This window comes from Copidosoma floridanum, unplaced genomic scaffold (assembly GCF_036245765.1).
Source record: "Copidosoma floridanum isolate Cflo_tuat_1 unplaced genomic scaffold, Cflo_Japanese_pri ptg000020l, whole genome shotgun sequence".
Taxonomy (NCBI): domain Eukaryota; kingdom Metazoa; phylum Arthropoda; class Insecta; order Hymenoptera; family Encyrtidae; genus Copidosoma; species Copidosoma floridanum.
The window spans coordinates 26,746,292-26,770,843 of record NW_028321897.1 but is presented as its reverse complement, the minus strand read 5'-3'; the positions used below and the strand labels follow the sequence as shown (position 1 = coordinate 26,770,843).

Sequence of the window (24,552 nt, the reverse complement as noted above, 5' to 3'; positions counted from 1 at the left end):
TCACAACAAATCTAGAACCTCAAAATGTATTGAAAAAAACAATGAATTAGATAACGGAAAATTTATACTTACTTGTATAAGCGTCTTCTAACTTGGTTGATTTGTAAGATTTAATTATTAAAAAGAAATTGTCACTCACTTTAGTGCATTATCTCTGGTACAGTGACTCCAACTATAACCAGTCGTGGTGCTCTTTCAAACTGTTGCACGGTCCTAATAGTACATTATTTGGTAATTGTACAGTTCCTACTTCATTTTTTAATAAAAATATGCATAAGTGAATAACGTTCAGAGTTTTTTTCTCTTTATTTTATAATCCTGTACTTTATTAAAAAACAACAAGACATACTATCTACTATAAGTTATGTAAAAATTACAGTATATTTTTAGAAAATTGAAAATTTGTATAGTTCTGCGTATCGGTCTGACATATGGAATTTGCCTTCTTTTAAATTGAATTTTTAACGTAACGATATTGATTAGCAAGTTGGGAGACGTATTTTGATAAAGCTTTTTTTACAAAATGCTTATTATAATCCTAACGAATAGAAAAGTATAATGAGAAAAGTGTAATCTTTAGAGCCCTCTAATAGCCACGCTGATCCGTGGCCCATTCGGGGACAAAAAGGATTTAAAAGAAAAGTAGAAGGCTCACGCTTTAAAATAAAGCAAAAGAAAAAATTATAAGGCTGTCGTACTCTCCCAAATTTTGATTTTAATATCGAAAACTACCGTAATATGCTAAAAATTGAACCTACAAATTTAAAAATAACTTTATTGTACTTAACGGAAAAACGCTAACGAAAATGTGTTTTTTTATTTTTCTTTATCCCCATAATTTTTCCCTTAAAATTTACAACATTGCGGTCATAGTGAAAAATTCAAAATTTGTGACCATGACAGACGATTAAGATGTTAGTCAAAAATCTGAAGAACTTGCAAAATATTGTTCTCATGGAGTACTACTAATCCCCCAATCAGTAATAATCCAATCAAATATTGTTGTAAAAAGTGTTTGTCGTTATCGACTGTCACGTAACACATTTTCATTAGTAAAGTTACTAATAGATAAATTGAGTTATGTCATAAGACACTTGAATAAAATATTAATTATGTTAGTTTAATAATCGCTACTTAAAAAACTCGCTGTAATTGATACTTAAGTATCACTATTCCAAGAAAAATACGATTAAGTAAATTTTAGAATGTTAGTGGTTATCTCTTTTATTATGATAGTTGAAGTTTTATACTATCTTTTTTTATTTTATACAAAGAAAATTTTTTTTAGCAATACTGATGTGTTTTGCGTCATCGATTATTTAGGGTCCCTGCCTTTCAGCGCCCTAAGCAAGTGCCCAGTTCAGCCCCCCTCCCACGTTTAAGGCACCCCTATTAAAATAAATGCGGTTTCTGTTTTGCTTTGTGCTTACTCGCGTTTCTTATCTTTTAAAGCACGTGATGATCTAGAGGTGTCAACTTTTTCGTATGTTCATCGATAGTTATCATCGGGTTTGAGCTTATAGCATTCGTGTTCAAACTCAACCTGTTTGTTTTGGCTTAACTACAAAAATATACTTTTGCTTAGCTTTATTTATGTGTCCTTTTTTTTTATTAAATTAGTGACAATGAGCAGTATTTTTGTGTGTGGATAAGTACAACCTTTATCAGCGTAACTTGTTTTCTTTACATGGAAACTCTATCGATAAAGCAAAAAATCGAGAACATTTTAAACCATCGAGTTGCCTGTTCTTTCGCTGCAGCAAAAAAAAAAAAGAGCTCTGAAATAAGAGTTATATTATTTGTATCAGAACACAACGTCTCAATCAAGTTGGTGAATGTTGAGTACCACAGATTCAAAAGGAGTCACAAAAGCCTTTCGCGTGATAAAAACAATAAAACAATGATGTGTCATCCTTCATTTAAGAGCACTGTAAACGCTTGTAACAGTATTTATTTTTCTATTCTTGTTAACGAAATCACTGAAAAAGTGATACGAAGCTTTCATGCGTTTCAGTGTAGTGTTTTAAGTTGACGAAGGAAAAAGTTGTCCAGCATCTACTTCAACTTCTAGAATTTAATTCTCTACAAGCTTTGGCTTTGGATATATTTTCAGTTTTAAAGAAGTTTTTTTAAGACAATAATACTAGCTTTGAAAATTTAATATCTTTATGTAAAACCAAGCATCCAAGAACATCGAAAAAAGGAGATAACATAAATAAGTAAATGAAGGGCCATGTTGTTTATATATTTATTGATGTGTAGGTGACGAAGTCTAGGGCAATCACATTTACTCCGGATGGTACTGGTGGATCCTAGACCGGTCGCGAACTTAAACCATTTTGCCCCCTTGCGTAACCTCTTGATGTAACTACCTTTGCTCGTTACGGTACTGGTAATCTCTAGATCGCGAACGTGATATGGTTCGACACATCACACCAGGTATCCTCGATAAATCCAAGGCGCGCCGCGAACGAGTGCATCGCATTATTGCTTGACAACCGTGTTGATTTAATCAAAACGACCGTCCTCACTCCCTTTCGAATACTCGAATAAAAAAACAACTACCCTTTAGCCCCACGTCCCACCTACGCACCTAGTGCGAGTCCCGAGTTATTAAGCGAAAGCTTAGGCTCAAATAATACGTTGCGCTGACGGAACATAATTATCCAGTTCGAAAAATTGTTTAAATTTTTGTATAACATCGTTAAAAAAAATAAAAATGCGTTTTTTAGAACACCATACTTTTTTGCAGTATTTACTTTTTGTTGAGTCATTACGTCGTGTGTGTTTACGTCGTGTATTTATTTATTTGTTTTTTTTTTTTTTTTACTGAGGGCACATCGTACTATTCTTAGTCCGTGAGTCTATTTTGTTCCTGTTAAATAATTTTCTGCCCATTGGTAGAAAATTACTTCAAGGGCACTAATTGGCATTTGCATTTTGTGCCTATGGTTATATTATTTAAAAAAACTCGTAATAATCATTGTAAAATTCTTCTACTCTTGCTTGATTACATGCAACCACACACTCAATTACTGTACTCGATTAACAAACATAAAAAAAAAAATTAAATTAAATTTGCTGCTTTACCTGTAATTGATAAAAACCTCCATAAAAAGGGTATTCAAATTTTATTTTCTTTATTGATAGTGATCTTTAATGCTTAAAAAAGCTGTGCGGTGATTTGTAGCCAGTGCATTTTTGCTAACATTTATGCAACGTGAATGACACTAAATGCATTCAAAATTATTTATCATCGCAATTTTTGTAACCATTAATTTATTTCAATTAAGCTTATTAAATGGTATAGCTATTAAGAAATAATAATAGTTAAAAAGAAAAGAAATAAAAAAACTAGGAGTAGCGGGACTGATGGAAGAAGCAAAGCTTCAATGATGTTTTTTATAAAGAAACTTGTTTTTAAAATTATAAAATTTTTTGTTAATTGCCTATTGACTATTTTACTTAAAAAATACAAAACCTATTAATGCTCATTCATCTTTACACTCTGTTATTCACGCTGAAGACTTTTTTTGGTTTTCAACAGTAATAACTGTGGGCTTGTGGAACGAAAAATATAAAATATAAATCAGTAACTGGACTTCGTCTAAACAACAAGCAAAAGCGGCATTGATAATTGTTATATATTTATTGGTCGATTGCAATGTATTATTAAACATATTTAAGTTAAAATTCTTCTTTCAAAAATTTAATTTAGGGTACAGCAGCTTTGGACGAAAACTTAACATTAAAATCCCTGCTTACGCCTATAAAAATCTTATCATAATCTTTTTTAAATATTGCAGAACCCTCATATTTATACATTAATAATTGTTCGTAAATAAATTGAACTATTATGTTGACAGGAGTATGAGGTGATATATAAAGAACTACAGTGATGTTTTTTTTTCTCTTTGCACAAGACAATATCATTGACAAATTTCTCATATTGACTTCTCACTTACATTAGCACTTGTTACATTTGGAATGCGTAAATTTATATGTTTACTGACAATGTTTAAAGTATTTATATGTTTACTGACAATGTTTAAAGTATCATCATTATAATGATTGAATGCAACTCCACCTACTCTTATATTTGTTCATCTATAAATTCAGATATGCAATTAAAGACTCTGATAGTTATATGTGCAAATAGATGAATTCTTAGTTGTTCTTTGAAAAATCGAAAAAAGAGTTTTGATGTAGTCCCATGATGAACCTATCTCTTGCTCTTATGATCTTCAATACCATTCAAGCAGACTCCCAGACTCCATCTAAGCCCACCCTAATGTTTTTTTGAACGTTCTACTTAACCAAGAGTATTTTTCGTTCAATTTCACTTGAGATCTTCATGAGTCAATTAGATGCCTAGTTCACTGCGTCACGGTACCACTTTGTTCTTGCTGCATAAATACGGTACATATACCAACTGCCCCTTAACATATGTATAGTTGACAGACTGAGAGAGAGAGAGAGAGAGAAAGAGAGAGAAAGGAAGGACGACATTGTACGTGCGCCACTACATATATGTGTTGAACGCTATTCAAGGTGAGACGTGACTACTAGCGCCAAATAGCCTGTCCAAAAACAAATGAAGTGGCCAAAGTTGAAATTAAAACCTGTCTTATTTGGCTTGTTAAAAAAAAATAGCGCCAATTTAGCGCCATTTTATAATTTGAAAAAGTATTATGCGGCAATAACGCATACTAAAACTTGTCCTACGAGTATCACCTCGAATACTACACTACTCACTGCCGAGATAGCATGTGGTGGTGGGAGGATAAACAGGAACGAAGCGGTCAAGAAAAAGTGTGACGCTTATTTCCTCTACTTTCGTTTAGCAAGAGCCCTACATAAAAAGCTTCGCTTTACAAAATTACCGACGATGAGATTTAAAGATATGACCAGCATAAGTATGAGATACGTAGCCCACTAATCTATCACGTTCTTTGGCAGAGGGGACACAGATGTTATACATAAGCTAATAACCAGGCTTGGATTAACTACATATATATCACATGGAGAGGGAAAGTAAGAGTAGGGGAACTGGGGTAAAGACTCTTTCGAGCTGTACTCTAGTTGCGCCAGCCCATAACTTGCAAGTATCTAGAGTGCTGAACTCTGCTTTGAAGGGAATGCTACCCCGTCTGGCACCACTGTTTATATAGTACATGTAAACGAAAAAAATTAAATGATTTATCTTCAAGTATAACTCAATGAGAATATTATAATGTATGACTCATGATAAGATACATTATTCTCCGCTATTTTTATACTTTTATAGAAAGATAAATTCCTTGATGACTTAAATTACCAACCTGTACGCATAGCAATTTTCATTTGACATTGACCTTTTCAAAAAATTCAAAAAATCTAGTATTTTCTTGCTTTATCACCCAAAAACTAAAAAGATCGCTAATATTAATTTATAAATTATGGCACAAGTATTAATAACTTATTATTGACCTAAGCCCTACAACCGATTTTTTTAGCCTCATGTAAGGAGAACTTGTGAGCTTATGAATGAAGAGAGATAACAACGTAGTAACAGAAACGAAATCAAATGTAGCATCATAATTATCATCCTGTAGGTTTAACCTATCGCGCTGTTTAGGAATATATTCGAGTAATCCCAGTCAAATTACTTTGGATTACTTACCAACGGCTTTCAATTACTAAGATAAAAGGTAAAAGGCTGCTATTGGTAACAACTGAAAATTATTTGCTGTGTTATGATCTGATGCATTTATAGCAAAAATTTTCGAGTACTTTTTCTAATAATATAAAGAGAGTGTAATCTGTACGGGTAAAAATGATAACTGGGGATATGGAGCAAATAAACAAGATATTGTTAAAGTAGCATAGCAATAAAATCTTCTTGTTCTAAGGTCTCAGTGAGTAAAAATCAGAGCCCTTGCTAGAATACTTCTTGATTCTGATAATAATACAACTGCTGTTTTGATTCTTTTGGTGTTCTTTCTGCTGCTGCTGCTGCTGGTGCTGCTACTGATGCTTCTATAACTCCTAATTATAGGCTTATTTTACTAAATTAAACTGATTATCATAAAATAGCTAACTTTGCAATATAATGTGCAGAGAGAAGAGTTGGAGGTCAGAGAGCTGAGGCGTAGGTAGTTACCGTTGGGTAACATCGGTGTATCCATATTAATTTTTTTTCCCCTTTCTTCAAAACTTTCCGTGCCGATTTTATAACACTAAACGCAGGGGCCAATGTGCATCTGCAAAGAGGTGAATCAGCTACAAGAATACTCGTAGCTAAGGTAGTACGACCATGCATGACTCACATACATGCACGCTGGCCCACGCTGACCGAAAATGCAAGATAAAATATTTTTCTATAACCGTAGATACAAAAGTTTAACTGGGAACAGTTAAACTAAATTATTAAATGCAGATATAATGTTAGATAAACATAAAGTTAAACATTAGGATAGCTTAGAATTAACACATAGAAATAAGCGAAAATATTATTACAAGCCAAAATCGTCACAAACAACCAGTACGTACTACACCACTAGCAAACAACTACATTACATATTAACTATAACAAATTTGGTACACAACATTTGTAACCTTCAAAGAACTATCCGATTTTTACCATTCAAGTTCGCAAACTCATGATTTACAGAGTAACCATTCTTTCATCGCATTAACACTTTCATAAACATACTGCAATAGCCTAATTTGTAATCTAGTTGATTGCTAACACTTTTTCCCGAATGTAAAGGAAAAACGGAGAATAACCCTTCCCTTTTTCTTGACTCGGAGAGAGAGTCCGTATGCCTGCCTCCCATAGGGGTAACAGAGTTCTGACTCCCTAGGGTACCACGAGACAACTCCCTCTCCAACTACTTGCAGCAGAAAAACATGTTTACCAAAATTATACCAAAATTGAACAAAAATTCCGCATTATTTTTGTAACATTATAAACATTCAAACTACCGGTAAAACAAATTATGTTAACTCACAACAGGCAAAGCACTAGTATTCTAACAACTGCTATTCTTATTATCATTATTATGATTATTATTATTGCTATTAAAACTATTATTATTATTATTATTATCATTATTATTATTATTACTATTATTATTATAAATACCACCGCTAATTATAAGTTAGTACGGCCGCAGCCACCGTTTTGGCGCTTAAGTAGTAGTATTAATTAACAACTCACCGATCGTTTGTTCACCCTAGCATCAACCAAATTATTAAGCAATTTTCACCGCTCTTCTTGCAATGAGCTTAGCTGAACGAACAACCGATGTTTAGCATTAGTAAATATTAACAATATCTTGTCGTAATGTTAAGGTTAAAATATATTGAAATTCTATCAACTTCGTTGTAAAAGGGAAAGGAAGGGCATGAGCAAGAGAATATCCTTCCCTTCCCTTCTCTTAGCGCAAAGAGGAGAGTGAACCGGATGTGGGAAGTACCAATTTCTGAGTGGCTGAACTAGAGCAGTTCTAGTCAATGAGATTTTCGGCTATTTTCTTTTTGCAAGATTTTCCCCCGGCAAGCTCTCCTGCGTTGTTACCGAACCAGCGCGTCACCGAGGTCCTTACAAAACAAGTTACAAGGAGTAGCTCCTTACAAAAAGGGCCTGAGGGCACAGGAAAAAGAGAGTTTAATTTTCACCCTTAAACGATTGACTAAGTAGCTAGAGTCCGCCTCTGCTATCTCACGGTCCTCCACGAGTGTGGTTTTCAATCATCGATCTCAGACACCCCTCGCTGGTTCACTCCAGTGTATACTTTAAGACCAGAAATAAAAGTTAGTCAAATTGTAATATTAAAGTAAAAGTTTTTTTTTTCCTTTTTCTCTCGGTTCGAAATTCGGTATCAGTGAATATCATGCTACGAATTTTGATAGACAAATTACTCCTCACGTAAAGTCTAAGACAATTACATTCACCCCGGATGGTACTAGTGGATTCTGGACCGGTCGCGAAATTAAACCATTTCTACCCCTTACATAAGCTCTAGAGTGTAACTACCTTTGCTCGTTATGGTACTGGTAACCTCTAGATCGCGAACGGGATACGGTACGACACATCACACCAAGTATCCTCGATAAATCCGAAGCGCGCCGCGAACAAGTACATAGCATTATTATTTGACAATTGCGTCGATTCAAGCAAAACGGTCGCCCTCACCCCCTTTCAAATACTCAGACAAGAAAAATAACAACCTTTTAGCCCCGTGTTCCACCTACGCGTCCAGTGCGAATCCCGAGCTATTAAGCGAAAGCTTAGGCTCGAATGGTACGTTGCACCGACGTCACAGTTGTTTGAATCCAAACTAACTTGTAAATGAATTATCTTATTATATAGATGAAGTACCTTATGAAAAAAACGCATACCTCTTACGCAGTTTTATGAAAAATATATCTAGATGTTGAGTTATATATTGGTGCTAATTTTGAAGTTAGGCTTAGTCCTAAGACAGGAAGCTTATGATGCCTGAGCTTGAGGGCTAAGCTTACGCCTAGCTATACTCCTTACTTTCAAATTGTTGTTCGTCATGTGCACACTCCCTGCCGTTTTTCACTGTTTTTGTTTCACCAGTTTTTGCTATGGTTGATTTGTGTTAGACACGGAAGGTAGAAAAGATAGTGATTGACTTTTATTAATAGAATCTGTAGCTTAAATTAACTTGTGGTTATTTTATTGATGCTCACCAACCTACTGACAGTCATAATACTTACACTAGAAAATGTTTTTACTTTTGCCCAGGCTATTGGCTATAAGTTCTAGCAATCTCTCCTCCTATTTCTCGAAATACGTCTGTCATATTGCGTGACAGTATTTGTATGGATATTTACACGATTTCGTTTGGAATTTAAAGTATTAAATTTTTTTCTTATTCTCAAATAGCAAGATTATGGTATAATTATGTAAACTATGCTTGTGCCTTATTAATTTTTTTTTGTTTTTCCATAACAAATTTTTTTATTCAGTGTCAGTGAAAAATTTGATGGACCATTATTAAAGACGTTCGATAGAGATAGAATTTTCCAGTGAATTTTTCTGAAATTTTGACCAGACGTTCTTGTTGTTGTTGCAATAAACCAGTCAAAATTTTAAAAGATTCGTCTGTGTTGTCTTCGAGGTATTCAATTTCAAAGCTCAGTCATTTTAACACGGTTGCTTATGGGAAAACTGATTAAAACTCAGTTTTAAGCAAATTGTCCCAGTGAATTTCACCAATTTTTTTTATTTGTTACAGATAATGTTATGAGTTTAATGCATACCAAGTTTCGCGACGATCCCCTGATTCGTAAATGTATAAAAAAATTAATAATAGTTCGATAGAAACGCAATGGCAACGTTGCAAGTGGCGGGAAATTTAAAATGCTCTGGGACGTCAATCAGTAAATGTTTCAATATTATCGTAGATTTTACGCATTTTCGTATAAAATACAATCTTATACATGTGTATGAGCGTTTGTTCATTACGCCTACCTCTCCCCATAAGAAAATAACAATATATTTTAATAACACGTTATTTATTGTTCTTATGAAATTTCAAATTTAAGATTATTTCTGTTCCTTTCTCATTTGTCGTACTTTGGAGGTTATACTCTTTGGTTTTGGGCATTTTTACGAATGAAATCTACGAATATAAATACAATGGTCACAAGTCTTTTTAGTTACTTATTTATTCATTTTCATTACATTTTTATAATGAATCAAAGTCAAATACTTACTGCTTTATCACAAAAACATACATGTATAACACTGTCGTAACCTACACAGCAGACAAGCAGACACCTGATGCGTGTACATAAGCACTCACACATTAAAGACCCGTACGGCGTTGTCAAATCTTCAGTCATCGCTGGTTTCCCCTTTCCCCGCAAATATTTCCTCCCGCTATCTCTACCGAACGTCCTTAAAAATTAAAAAAAAAAAAACGTGAAATTTTATAAGGAAGCCAATCAAGCTTAACTTACGTAGAGAAAAGTCTATATGAGATAACTAAGTCAACATCTTGTACGTATTATCAGGTAAAGAAAAAGAATAAGCCTCTATCATTTGAGTACATACTGTGGTACTGTTATGCCAGACTTTCCGAAAAAGTATTCATTATATTTCTGTTAATGTCCAAGACTATTTATGTTCGTGGAATATATCCAAGTCAAATAAACCAACACGTCATGCCTGATCTGTATAATGTACTCATTGGACGTGGAATTCAGGATTTGACTAAAACTTAAGAGGACAGGTGAAAAGCGTTAAAGAGTGATTTCCTCTTAAAGGGGCATTTTAAGAGCACCAAAGAGAGTAATTAAGCTACCAATCAGCAATATATTTGCAAAACTGCATTGACAACGAAATAGTAGGTTGAAATAATTATAGTTTTTTTTTAAATTTCATATATTCAGAAATCACATTACAACAGGATTGCATTTTTATGACATGTGCAATTAAGGTGTGGTATCATTGATAATGTAGTTTTAAATAAGCAATATAAGAAATATCTAATACAAATTCAGTTTTGAAGAATTAAATTACAAATTATTTTACTAATTATTTCGGAAATTTTACACATTAATTTTTAGTATAGTAAGACATTTTTTAGTAACAATTTCAAAAGCAGCATTCAGTATTAGAATTTGACAATCAACAAGCAAATAAATCTATGTATTTATCAACATAATACAATTTATTCATAAATAAATGCAAAAACCGTACGTACATGCATTGTAACACCAAGGTCAGTCTGATTACATATCAGCGTAGTTTGACGCAACTGTATACTTCCAGTCAAAACGTTGTTATACTTATGAATACCATTATGATACACATGAATTACTTAACGTACGAGAAAATCTGCACGTAAAAAATGTACTTTAAAGCTCATATACGTATGTATGGATACTAGTAAGGCTCCACCTCTCCATGCCCTTCATCAGCCAACGCCTACAATTATTAGTTATTCCATGATATTCCGGGAAAAATTTTACATTTTCTTTAAAATTTATTTTTACGACATAAAAAAGTTCTGGCTTGTACGATGTTGTATTTGTGCAATAATGAGAAACTGGTTGCATGTATCTTCCATTTTTAACGTTTAAATTACAATTAAAGAACATTAATAAAAGTTCTACTGTATGGGGAATGAAGAACAGTTTTTTAATAAACCTACATCCATAAGTCTTACATACAAAGTTAAAATTTTTTTTTTTACAAAATATAAGACTATTTTACTTATATTAAACTTGGCTTGAAGTACAAATAATTACAATACTTTTTCCTTAATGTATACATCTGATAGAACAATAAATTTTTGTCAAATTACTGGACTGGTTCGCTTAGTTGACTCGTAATAACCAGCCACCTTTATTTGATGATACTCCAGGGTTAATGTTGTTGCATAAGATAGTGTAAAGAAAATTTATGTCTATATCATGTTAGACAAAAACAATTAAAATATTAAACTTGTTTACATAGTATGTCTTTAATATTAACAAAAATAGCTTGGCATATAAAGAACGTTATACTTACGTATAAATTGAATCTTCTTCCGTTGTACACATATCTGTTTCGAGCATTTAACATAAGCCCCTGCAGCCTACCATGGCACCCACACAGACACCCACTTACTCCCACTGGTCACCGTTTAATAAGGTAAAATTGTTTTTTTTTCCTCCGTTATTTTGACCTTGTAAGATTTTTATCCAGACCCCCCACCAATCTGAACAGCCCTCTACAGACCTTCACCAGACTATATACAATTTTTCTTGACTTCCCGTCCCTCAGCAACTCAACACTATTTTTGTGGTACATAACTTACACTATTAATCTTCACGTACCCTGACACACTTCTATGTATACATATTCTTTTGTTTTTAAATTTATCATGTTATCAAATCATAATAAGACATATCTCTTCTGTCACTATTCTGAATAAGGTTTATTATATTGACCTAACTTATATTTAGTTGGTGCCTTATACTTCTAACATTCTATTTACTTACAAATTGTTATAAAACTAACATTAATAGATTTTTAATCTTACTCTAAGAAATATAAATACAATAACTAATCATTGCATGTATTAAAGTCTTCTCTTATATTTTCACAGCTGTTTTTACAGAATCATGAAAGCCTTATTCCATGTACCAAAATCTACTTATTCTTACTCATTTTACTCTTTTGTATTATTCTAAGCTTTTTACAACAGTCCTATGATTCAGTGAATCTAAAGCCAAACAAAAAATTTTGTTATCGGTTACACTTTTTGGAAGTTAAAAGAATGCAATACCAGTCCAAGTCATAAATGTTTTTTTCTTTGTCAAAAAAAGTAATTTCAGGTTTTATGTGAAAATTCTTTTGCTGAATCATACAAATCTGTCTAAAATTAAGGTTTTTTTAAAGGTTTACCACGACAGCCTATTGGCTAAGTCACCGGGGCCATCCACTCACCACCTACGTGGCAGGGTGTATTGCCACATCCATTTACGAAATATCTAACTAATACCATACCTATCAAACATGGGTACAGTGGGAGTATTTTCAGTGAAACACCTTGCCAGTTAAGCTGACAATCTCTGCACCAACGGTGCATCGGATCCACTTGCCAAGTGTTTCAGGACGTCCACTCCTCGGTGGTTAAGCTGGCGCTCTCTGCCGAAGAATTGGATCCAGGCTAATTAGCATCCCAAGAGAAGCCCCATGTTTCAGGGACCACTACTCGCCGGTAAGGCTGGCGATCCTTGCCTGGTGCCTGGCATTGGATCTGCTAATCCCTACCTATAACCCTAACACGGTCTCGAATTCACCCATGCCTGAAAACCTGTAAGGCAAAGAAAAACTTCTGAAATTACTCTGAAGGAAAATTCCACGGAAAAACCCGCCCCGAAACCGCTGTGGGTGCATAAGAACTTTTTCCGGTGAAAAGAGTTTTTGAAAAAATCTGTACTGATCGGGAATCAAACTCACGACCCCTAGGCGTTGTTTCGGTACCAATTGAGCTTAGCATTGAGGCCACGCCAGCCCTCTTAAAGTTTTGTTATTTTGTTTGCATACAATTTTGACAGTATTTTCTTAGTTACTGTTCCATTAAATGAACAATGTATAAAAAAAATTCATCCATAGAATATTATTTCTATAGTATGCAAGGTTCTCTTTTTATTTAATGAGTTGACACGTATAACAACAAGTAGGATTGGAAAAGGCTACGCATTAAAATAAAATTTAAGTTTAATGTACTTTATTATGAGGTTAGAAATCTATCGCTGCTTGTATATAAATTGCCATACACAATTTTTATGTATACACTCTTATGGCTGGCGAATCTAAAAAATTAAGAATTAAACTTTCACACACTGATCTAATCGTCATAATGTTTTAAGGAATCATTTTTATACGTAGTAGAATCCTCCATATTCATTTGAAGTCCCAACGATACGTGCACTGTGATATAAGCAAAGGTTGTAGTACCAATAATGATAGACGCTTTGTAACTTTCCCAAATAACCTTGATAAAGGTAAGAGTCGTCGTCTTGAATAGAAGTATATTTTCGCTAATAAGGAGACAATTGATGTGCTTGTCTAAACATTCACTGATCGACGAGTGAAAATAATGTTGGCTCTTTTATATAGGCTTATTCTTAATACGCTAAAAAATTTAATTATGAGTCTAAAATAATTTTTAAAAATTGTACATGGTGAATTATGATTACTTATGATATGATTCTCACTTCCTTATTAAAATCATCATAAAACGTATATGTGCAAGCTTATTCCTACAATAACCTGGCCCATAAAGCTCTTAATCTAAGAAACTTCAACTAGAGAAAAATATATCGCAAATTAACTTTTTGAAAGTCTTAATTTCCCTCATGAACGGAAATAAAATACGTTAATGAATAACGAACTTACAATTAACTTCATTGACTTACCTCCAAGAATAATACTTCAACCTACGCACAATTATTTGTAAACATGAGACCACAGCACTGTCTCCAAAATCAAAGTGCAGGTGTTCTTACAATTCTTTAATGAAATCAAATCATAATGAAGCAAGAACTTGAATTAAACTATAAGGCCGTTAGTCGAGGAAAAATGATTATATGTATATATGTTCAAATACAAGATAACGAGATGGAAATGTAGATGAAGCTCAAAGAAACCCCTGCGAGCAATTGTCCCTAAGGTACCTGATTAGCTAGTCTGGAACCACTTTTTGGTCGATTAATTAGGCCACCATCACTAATTAACCAATTGTTATGTCCTTGTTTTGAAAAATCGCACGATTTAAGCAGAGTCAAGCCGTAAAGAAAATTAGGCACTCTCGGCTGCTCTGCCTGTCACTCTTTGCAAAACCCCAAAATAGAAACTGACACTCGCTGTTTTTCATGCCTTACAGCACACTTTGGTTTTGGCTCACGGCCCCCATCCCGTACCCACATAACGATGACCACCAATTACGCCGTAATATTCAACCAATCACCGATCAACAAACTGTTTCATAAGGCAGCTTCTACTCCTGTTTTTTCTCCCCCTGGTTATGTCATTGCTTAATAAAATTTTCTGCGCCACGGCTAAAATTAAAGGAATGTTTATTTTTAAACTCTTCCAAGTGTTCTTATGCTGTTAAAAGACATCTATTTTTCACATTTGTGCATTAAATAAGTGAAAAAACTAATCTTCTAATCTTAAAATTTTATTTATACAACAAAGTTTTTGACTTATGTCATTTGTATTAAAATTTTGTGTCAAATAATTATTATAATTTTCTGAACTAAAAATGAAAAAAATTGTTTTATCTAGAAAAAAAACATACTCACCGCAATATCATTGTCTTTGAAGATTTTGTAAGTTGTATTGTTGTGCATTCTCTAACTGTTAATTAATGTTGCTTTTCATAATTTTTACAATTAAAAAAAATTATGATTACTTGGTAAAACGATACTTTTTTATAATTTTAAAAATAAAGTTTTGATTTGTAATTAAAAACAAAATCTACCTATTATTGGAAATAAAGTACAATAAAAATTTTGCCTATTTTTCGAAATACTAAAGATAAATTTGTTTTGCCAATTTTTATGAAAATATCAAGATTGCATGATTTAATTAAGATATCTTAACTGGAATGTAATAATATTTTATGAATTCAATGATTATATGTTTGACAATTATGTCAAATTAGTACCTGATAGTCAGTAGGGGGGTCAGCACGTGGAGTGTGCAGAAAAGAGAGGCCCACCAGTATACATATGTTCATTCATAGCTTACAAGCTCTACTTGCCATGTAAGGTTGTGTACATACACATGAACATTGTATATGAATGAGACAAATAAATTTAATTTGTGCTTAAAGTACAATTTGTCTATAGTAACGCTGAATGTAACATCCACCCTTTTAAATTATTGCTACCCTTGGTAACTATAAATCAAATAACATTTAAAACAATTGGATAAGACGTATAGTTATAAGATTATTCTGTATGTTAATTTACTAATTTAATAATGTTTGGTTATATCTTGATACTAAATCGTAACTTTCGACGACTTTTTTCTAATCTTAGAAGAATTATGAATGAATTATTTGATACTCCTGCTTTCATCGTAATGTAGTATGGTTAAAAAAAATACATACAAGTAGTAAACTGTCAAGTTTCAATACGTAAGTTAGTTATTAGTTATGTGAAATTTTTTTACTTTTTTTTTGATAGCTCAGTGTCAGAAGTTTTAAACTTATTGTGTTGTTAGAATCTCGTATCCAGTAGCATACATGAGGCGTAAATGAAGCAATAATAATGTTGGCTGATACTGCAAAAGTGAAGTTTATACCACTAAAATGAAGGTAAAGGAAGAAATGGAAAAGAAATTTTTTTTCGTTGAGCCTAAATTCTTATCAAAAGAAAAAAAAAGAAAAAGAAAAAGATGTTGAGCATTGAAAGTAGTTAAGAATTAAATGTGAGTGTAATGATGTATATACATATATTGATCATGTAAGAGATTTTAGCAGCACTACAAATAAGTTTTTTTGCTACGTTATGTCTTTATTTTGTACTAGCGGCCCCCCCGTCTCGGCTTCGCCCGAGTGCCACTAAAAAGAACATCGACATATAATGTGAAACGGTTTCAGTTCAAAATTTCACATCTATTTCTAAAATTTTTTAAAACAAATATATTCTTATTAGAAACATATTTGTTCAGAATCCATACAATTTATACGGTCAAATAATAAGCTGTACAAAGTGAAAAAAATATCATCCTGAGAAGTACCGAGCGTTCTTTATGTCACAATCGTTGGCCCTGAAGGGCAGTTGATTTACAGTTTTTCCCGTATAATCTACGAAAAGAGCTTTTTTTTTTATACTTGTAAAGATTTAAAACTCACTAAAAATATATATTTGAAACATTTTTTTTTCTTATCTCTCAACTTTATTACCAGAACAACAAAGTCCTGGAGCTTAATCTCTACTTTTTTTGTCACCACAAAAATACAAATACATATTCTACTTAATTAAAAATCTAGAAAATTTAAGAGATGACTGAGAGGGTTATAATAAAAAGCTGATCTCTCACTTGATAAAATCTTTATTACCGATTTTGATGCTGATCTAATCTCGATAAATGTTCAGCATCATTTTGTTGATGAAGTTTCCCTTGCAATTCGACTTCTGGTAACTTTTAGCATAGTTAAGACTTTTCTGAACCCTTGAAGACCATTTTTTTCAACTTTATAAGGTTGTAATAAATTTGTTGACAAGGTATTTCGACGTCCGATGACCCTGAAAAGGACCGGTGAGCTTCTGAAGTAAACTCTTTCTTGACTGAAGTTTCCAGCAAACGTAATTGCCTTTGTACATCAGGATGATCTTCTGTGGCCTATTATTGTAGCACCACCCTGATCAGAAGAAAAACTACAACGTTTATAGCTTTGAAGTTTGTTGTAAAGCTCTTTCCCAACTTCTCCTGGTATAACGTCGAAAAGATTAGTGTCTAAAGCACCTTTTTTTTTGCAGACTCAGTTGTTTTGATGATCTAAGGTAGAGAGATTGGTTCATAATGTTTGCCCGTTGGAGACTCCCGTTGGCTCCAGTTTATTTTTCTTTCATAACTGTTAGGTTCTCCCAGCGCAGACCTTGGAGAGAATCGGTAATTCCTGATTTCCCAGCCTTATAACGAACAACTCCGCTCATGACGCCTGCCAGTGAATGACTGACTTGGTGAAATAGTGGCCGTCCCTACATAGTCTTTTAATCGACGAATCGTTTTCAGAAATCGTAACAAGAATGTATTCGTTGGCAAGGTAGTTTAAACTGAGGTGATCCTCAAAAGAACTGATGAGATTAATGATTAAGTAGGAAACGTTAATACTTAAAGTGGCCCTGATAAGGGCCAGTAGTGAAACTTCCAACTATTTCTTATCATTATTCTTGATGATGGAGAGCTGGTTGTGGGTAGCTTGGCTCTTACCCTCGAAGTCTTTGTGTACTAAGACCGCGACGGAGGAAGGTACGCCGCTGACTAAAGAATATCTCGTCTCCGGGTCGTTCCCTGGATAACCATCCGCTCATCGTGAGTCGGGAGAGTAAGCCTGGAGAATACCTTCTCTGTAGGTATATCCTCGGTATAACCACTGAGAAGGAAGTCGTGGCTGCCCGTACTCTTCAGGGCTTTTTTTCCTGGCTTACATTCAAAGTAGAAAACTCTCTGACTGCATCAGGCCAAATGGTTGAACGGCTACAGAGCTCTGAAGCGTTGGAGCAGGTTATGCTCTAGCTGGACCCGTCTCCTGGCGTTCTTCGCCGGAGACGTTGACGTTCCAAACGCCTATTTTTCCTTGATACTCGGTTATCTTGGCCTTCCGGGGTAATTGGTAACCGACTTATTTTACTTGCTCATGCAAAAAGAGTGTCATTGGTAGCTGGGATGCCCATCTGCACGACTAATGCCTCTGTGCTTGGTGCACTACCAATGAACGGCTTTAACAATCGACAATTTAATGAGATATCTTATAACCACTTTTCACTTTCTTTGACTGTGGGTGGCTTTAATTTCACCTCGACGGCACATAACAGATCCTACTGAACTAAAGCGCAAAGCTAGCTTATTTTATCAAAACTTTGATTTTGTTGATCGCTATTGTTATTAACTTTTTCAAAAAAAAAAAAACTGTGCGAAAACCATCTCGGAATCCTCAAGAATCAGTATGCAAAAATTCAGCCAAATCGGTTCAGTAGTTTTTGCGGTTAGCGATTACAACGATTTTAGTGACTTTGCTTTATATAAGATAAAGCATGAGGCAAGTTCTTTGTCAGCATTCTCGTAGACTATTTGGGCGAAATGTAATATTACGTCGGGTGATCAACTTTTTGAAAGTGCAAGTCGGAAAATATTTTCCTTAGTGAATGTTGTGTGTGAATAGAGAATAAATTATTAGTATAGTCTTCTAGGAGTTAGCATTTTCTTCAATTTAGATAATATTTCTTGATCAAAGTGTTAAGTGTGTGTGGTTTTGTCTAAATAGCGGTATACTCTATTCCCCTCGACGTCAGTTGTATTGTGTAGGTGCCTTGACTGAAAAATGCTGTTTTGGTTGCTAATTAACTTTTTCTTAATTTTAGATCAGCGTGGTAAAGGTTTAGGGAGAAGAACGACTTTAAACTCACTTGTCCAACAACATTTTTATATGGACGGGTGTACGTATTAATTGTGAATCCACGTCCATTCTGTTCAATTTCAAAAAGTTTGTCACGGTGGTTATAAATAAAAAATCAGTATTGTTCTTGTTATTATTATTACGATTAATATTATTATTATTATTATTATTATTCACAGCGTATAACATTAACTCTAATCAACTGAAACTTGCTCAATGAGGGAGTATCAACAAATAATTACCAGAGGGCAGCATGACGCTAGGCTTGCCTACCCCCACTATTTGTTCTCTCATTTACCTATCTTCAGTGTAGTTGTGCAGTGTTGTGTGTGTATGCGTACATAAATACAGGTATATCGTTATCATTGACATCATCATCATTCTCATCATCGTCATTGTCATCGTCGTTATCATCATTATATTGTCATTACTATTACTATTATTATTATTGTTTTTATTATTATTATTATTATTATTATTGTTTTTATTATTATTATTATTATTATTATTATTATTATAATTTACATAACTATATTCTTCTTTTTCTCTATACAAGATTGTACAGAATGGCTTGACACAAAATAGACGGGGGCACGAGTCGCTTGTGTGTGGGACTCGCAGTCTGCCTGGAGATGTGTGTTATTATGATATTCTTAGCAGCACAGACAGAATACCTACCAAACAGGCAAGACCTATCCCCTAGAATGCCTAGCTCGAGATCTGCTTTGCATATCTCTTTATTATCCCTTTCCGGCTATCCTTAAACTTATACGGTAGATCTCACACTACTTTCATACCTTTTTTTATTGGCATCGCTGTTTTTGTGAACGTTGTCACTGCTGCTTCTATCGTATTTTAAATAATTATTTCAAGTTCTGTAAAAACTTAAGTTTCTGATATATTCCAGATTTATCTCGGTATTGTAGCTGAAAATGCGGACAGCGTTGATGTCGCTCGTTTTACTTTCAGTGCTTAACAACCTATCACGTCCATGATTAGGTAAGAATGTGGAACGCTTCTAAGTGTATTTATCCAAGGTTGTTTTCTTTAGCCTTTCGCGTACGGTACTACAAGAAGTAGCCCGGTTCTCCACTACTTTCATGTGCTTACATAATTTCACGCATTTATTAATTAGTCGTTTTTATCTTTTTAATATCAAGAGCGGAGTTATTGCGTCCGAATTTAATCTTTTTTGATGCCGAAAAGATTCAAGAAAATTTCTAAACTGTCATAAAGTTCTGTTCTGTTGTAGTAACTTTATGTCAATTTAAGAGCCGTTACTTTATATAAGGTGTAGCTAGGAGCCTGAGCACTACGGTTACTATTAACCGTCAATGTTCTCGTATATTATAATTTAATTTCAGCCAGTTGTGCATTTGAAATCCAAACAGTAATTGTACTGTAGTGGTATTTTCTGGTAGTATAGAAAAATACAATAATTGATTAGTGATCTGAAGCCTTACACAATAAATTTCTGTTGATTTATCTAATGCTATTTGGCAAGTTTTTAATGCTTCCGTGGTAGTATTCATCAACGTTGAGATTTTATAAGAACGAATTATATTATCTTTTAAAATAAGTGCATCTGGTTAACCATATAAAACATTTTTATCAGTGATGCAATTATATAAAAACTATATATTGACAATATGTTTGTTTTCAAAATGACTGCTTACAATCAGATTACTATGTAGGGGCTCTATGGTAATGTATCTTTTCAAATCTAAATGAAAATTTCCTGGATATGCCTTTCAGTGCACTGTACAGTTACTAAGTTTTTTACCGTATATTTGAGGGAAACTAAGTAACTGCTAATCTACCATTTATTATTACTGCATTTATTTTAGGATTTTAGTATAATGGCTTAATTTTTTTAAGGTAGTGTAACCTTTTTATTGCATAAATTAATTTTATCACGAATTTTTGGTAGTTGTTCGTTTTGTATCCTCAGCAAATGTAGGTGTCCTTTTGACGATTGTTTACTGCACTAATTAGCGTTTTTTTAAGAATTCAATATAAAAATTAGTGAGATTTTAAAAGAGCTTATCTAATCTAATTATTTTATTTTATATTAAATGTTTTAATTACTATTTTTCATTAAGAATGGTTTTTCCGTTAAGCTTCCTAATTAAAAAAAAATTTTTTATTATGGTTTTCATTCATTCTATATGTGTTTTTCAAGAGTGTGTACACAATTGAATTATGTTCTGCTTTTAAGCTTTGAAGTATTATGTTTTTTGTGTGAAGCTGTTGGAATTGTTCGTATATTTATTTATTTTATCTTTATTATTTGGATTGATAGATCCAAGTAACTTTTTTGTAATCCAACTCACGAATTCTAGTAGCGTTCCTATTAGTAACCCTGTGGTTAGAAATAATTTTTTTAAATTGTTGAAATTTGTTCTAAGCTGTGTATTTGTAATGCAGGTACAAAAATTAGTTCTAAGTCATCGTATATCGATTTGGTCAAACAAATCATATTGTTTGACGTGTGCAATATCTAATTGCTTCTAGCAAAATTAAATTGGATCCTCAATCCAACAAAAATCTTGTGTAGCAGTAACGTGCCATTAAGTACAAATCAGTCTCACTTTGTTAGTATACTTGTAATATATACTTTGGTTATTTATCTGAAGCATGGTGTCGTAAGGTTTTGCAGTTATTTCATCTTTGTTCACCGGAATGATAGGCACTAGTGTAAGCTAAAGCAGACAAGCTATCATTTTAATTTTCCATATTAATTAGATTAATCTGCAAAAAAGCTTAAGTGTAACGTATACAAAAAATAATAACAACAGAAAGCTATTCACCTTAGATATCATTTTTATCAAAGTGTATACGTAGAATAAATCCTCTTGTAAAAGAAGGAGGGTCACGTGACTATCGACAAAATACGCCATGATCTGATTGGTCGTGAGGGACGAAAGAAAGTACATTTAAATGTACATGTAAGATTAAGTAGACAAGCGCTGGTTTATCGTGGTCGTTTTATTCGTTTGGGCTTAGATTGATTTTGAAAGTTTAATCATTTGATTTGGATTAAATAATTATTAGAAATATGTTTTATCAAAAAAGTTTGAAGGGTTGGTGCACAGAGCATGCAGGAGACGAAGCCTTCTAGTATAATAAAAAGAATAGATCAGTGAATTAAGCTCAGGACAACAGTGAATTGCAATGTATTACCAAAGGTCGGGTAATAAGACATATAGAAAAATTCTATTGGTTTAAAGTAACGATGGCATGTGTTACAAATATTATGTGGGGGGGGGGGATTCTAGAGGGCTTATGGAAGCTATTTAAAAATGTGCAAGGTGGCGTAAGAGCCACATAAAAATTAAACAGACGGTAGTTATCTAACATATAAAAGTAAGGTATTGACTTTTTATTCACCTCTTATTTTTATTCACAGTCTTGCATGGATATAGATCTTTTCACGTACAAGAGGATGTATACAATTATAAAGCATTAATTCAAATAATTACTTTTACGGTGATTATGTTAATACAGATATTTTGTTGATGAACGTTGTTCGTTTAGAATTTTGAATAGTTCAAAAAGTGAAAAGTGAGAAAAAATTATTTTTCAAGTTTCTACGACAGAAGCCATCTCATTTTCTACGTAAGCAGCAAAAAGCTACTACGTAAGGTACTATATAAGCATATGTTACATTTAATAAACCTTATGGATTAGTCAGACCTCTAACTTTTTTGTGCAAGTGATTGATAAAAAAAAGTCATACTAAACCTACTAGTTTCTTGATTCAGTTGAGATCCATCCTGATTTTATATCTCAAATTTAATTAAGTTATTGATTTTATCTCTATACTCTTTAGTACCTTTTTCATGATACCTTTAACTTTGCTTACATTATTTTTCTCTCTTACGATGAAAATTATAAGTAAAAACCAGAGGGATAGTAGCATTGACCCCTTGACCCATCATTACTTACGATGAAACGTTATTTAAATCAGGAAAAACAGAAATTTTATATTATACAAGTAGGAATTAGCTGTTAGAATTAGGCGAAGTATTAATATGAAATTAAATTTCAAACTGTTACCCAGCACTATTTAAAAAAAATTTTTTTTTCCATGAATAAATAAAACCTTAGTGTTTGAAGTTATATTGATCTCTTAAATGAAACTGAAAGATAATTGTTTCTGCGTCAAAGCAACTTTTGGAGAAAAATAGGTCTTTATTATCACTTAAAATACCTCATTGGCATAAAAATTTTGAAGTCTATATAACATTTTTCTAAAGGGAGTGTCCAATCCTATTTACTATTTTATAAACCTTTGGACCACGATTAAAAATACGCACATGAGAGATTAGTTTTCTAGGGGTGCGAGCCAAGTGAGGGAGGGCTTTGGTTTAAACTTGTGAACACGTGCTTTTGAGCTCCCAAGCTACAAAAATGACATCCTTTACCACGTTACTATCCTGCTAATAAAAAATTTTTCATGCATACTACATTAAAAAGTAAATATTTATATGCTATTACCTTGTAAACTAGTGGTAATACACGACACAGATCTTTATCAAATATTTTTAAAACTGTATGTTTCGTTATGTATGGTGGAAAGATACTTCCATCACTACCCATCACAGTATCACAATGTGTTGTTGTCCAGTGACCTAGACCGGCTTTACCATTCCATCTATCTAAAAGTCCATATTTTGTTATGTCCATTACTCCCGTAAAAATTGTAAAGTTATCTTTTCCTGTGCCATTTTTTCCATACAGAAGTCCAAACTGCTCATAAGGAAGCTTTTGATCAGTTGGTACAACATCCTTGGCAAGTTTCAGCAGCGGATCTTCATATCCCCATAACAACTGTCCTACAGATACTTCCACAAATGGTTTGATTTTAAGAATATCCATGATGGAGGCCATGGCTAGCCGTAAAAATCGTGCAGCGTGTTTTGATTGACTAGTGGCTGATAACATTGGTACATTCGGAACCACAACTAAATCCTCTTCTGAACCATTGGATAAGCTCTGAAATTGAAAATATCATGACACTAAACATTATGTCATTTATATTAAAAAATTATAACATTTAGAAGTGCGAATAATATGTCATATCAATAACAAAAACTTAATGCACTTAACCATTCTTTAGTGTTCCAAATCTTTAAAAGTATTTAAAAGAGCTCTAAAAGTAAAACGTTCATGACTTGAATTATAAAGTTAAAAATGCTCTATTGCAGAAGAAAAATTATTATAGTTTTTGGTCGTCTAACCAGTTATATTGTATTTAATATGGAATACAAACATCTTTTCACAAATACTACTTCCATGTTATTTTATGTCAAGTGGCATGTAAATTAGTAGGTTACAAACATTTATTGATTGATAAACATTTCACACCAAGTATATGAGTAATGAATTTAAAGAACTTGATTCTAAGTCAATTACTTTGATATCAACATCATTACAAATTCAGTAATTTAAAGCCTCTAACTTAAGCTGTGAAGCTACTCCACATGTATTTTACAATTCATTTATTGTAGGGTTACATATTGATAGTAAATATAGTTAGCTCTTAGTTAATCGTAGCGGTACTTGTAGTTTCAAAATCCCAGATTTGAATCTTACTTAAAGCAAAATAGTGTTTTTATTTACTTTTGTCTTTTAATGCTATGACGACACTCAGCACTCAAACATCATGATTGAGTAAACATTTATAAGGAATACAATTTTTTTTTATTGTATACTATTTATAACAGGTAACTGTTTATGTACTGATTAGGTGAGAGTTTAATTTAAATTTACATTTGTGCTTGATAGTAAGAAAAAGTCATATATTTATTAACATTTCATCCTTGTATCAAACGTTACGCAGCTGTTAATTAGAAGGTTAACAAATTTTTACAGTACACAAATACAAATCAGTTCAACTTAC

General features: G+C 33.0%; 1 protein-coding gene across 1 annotated transcript in view; it reads right to left on the bottom strand.

Moving 5' to 3' along the window:
- Window positions 1–24,552, bottom strand: part of emp (epithelial membrane protein) — a 469,800-nt gene that overhangs the window by 259,506 nt on the left and 185,742 nt on the right. The window contains exon 3 of the mRNA XM_089593788.1: window positions 23,148–23,645. Coding sequence (XP_089449914.1) covers window positions 23,148–23,645 — 498 coding nt within the window. The remainder of the gene's footprint in view (window positions 1–23,147; window positions 23,646–24,552) is intronic.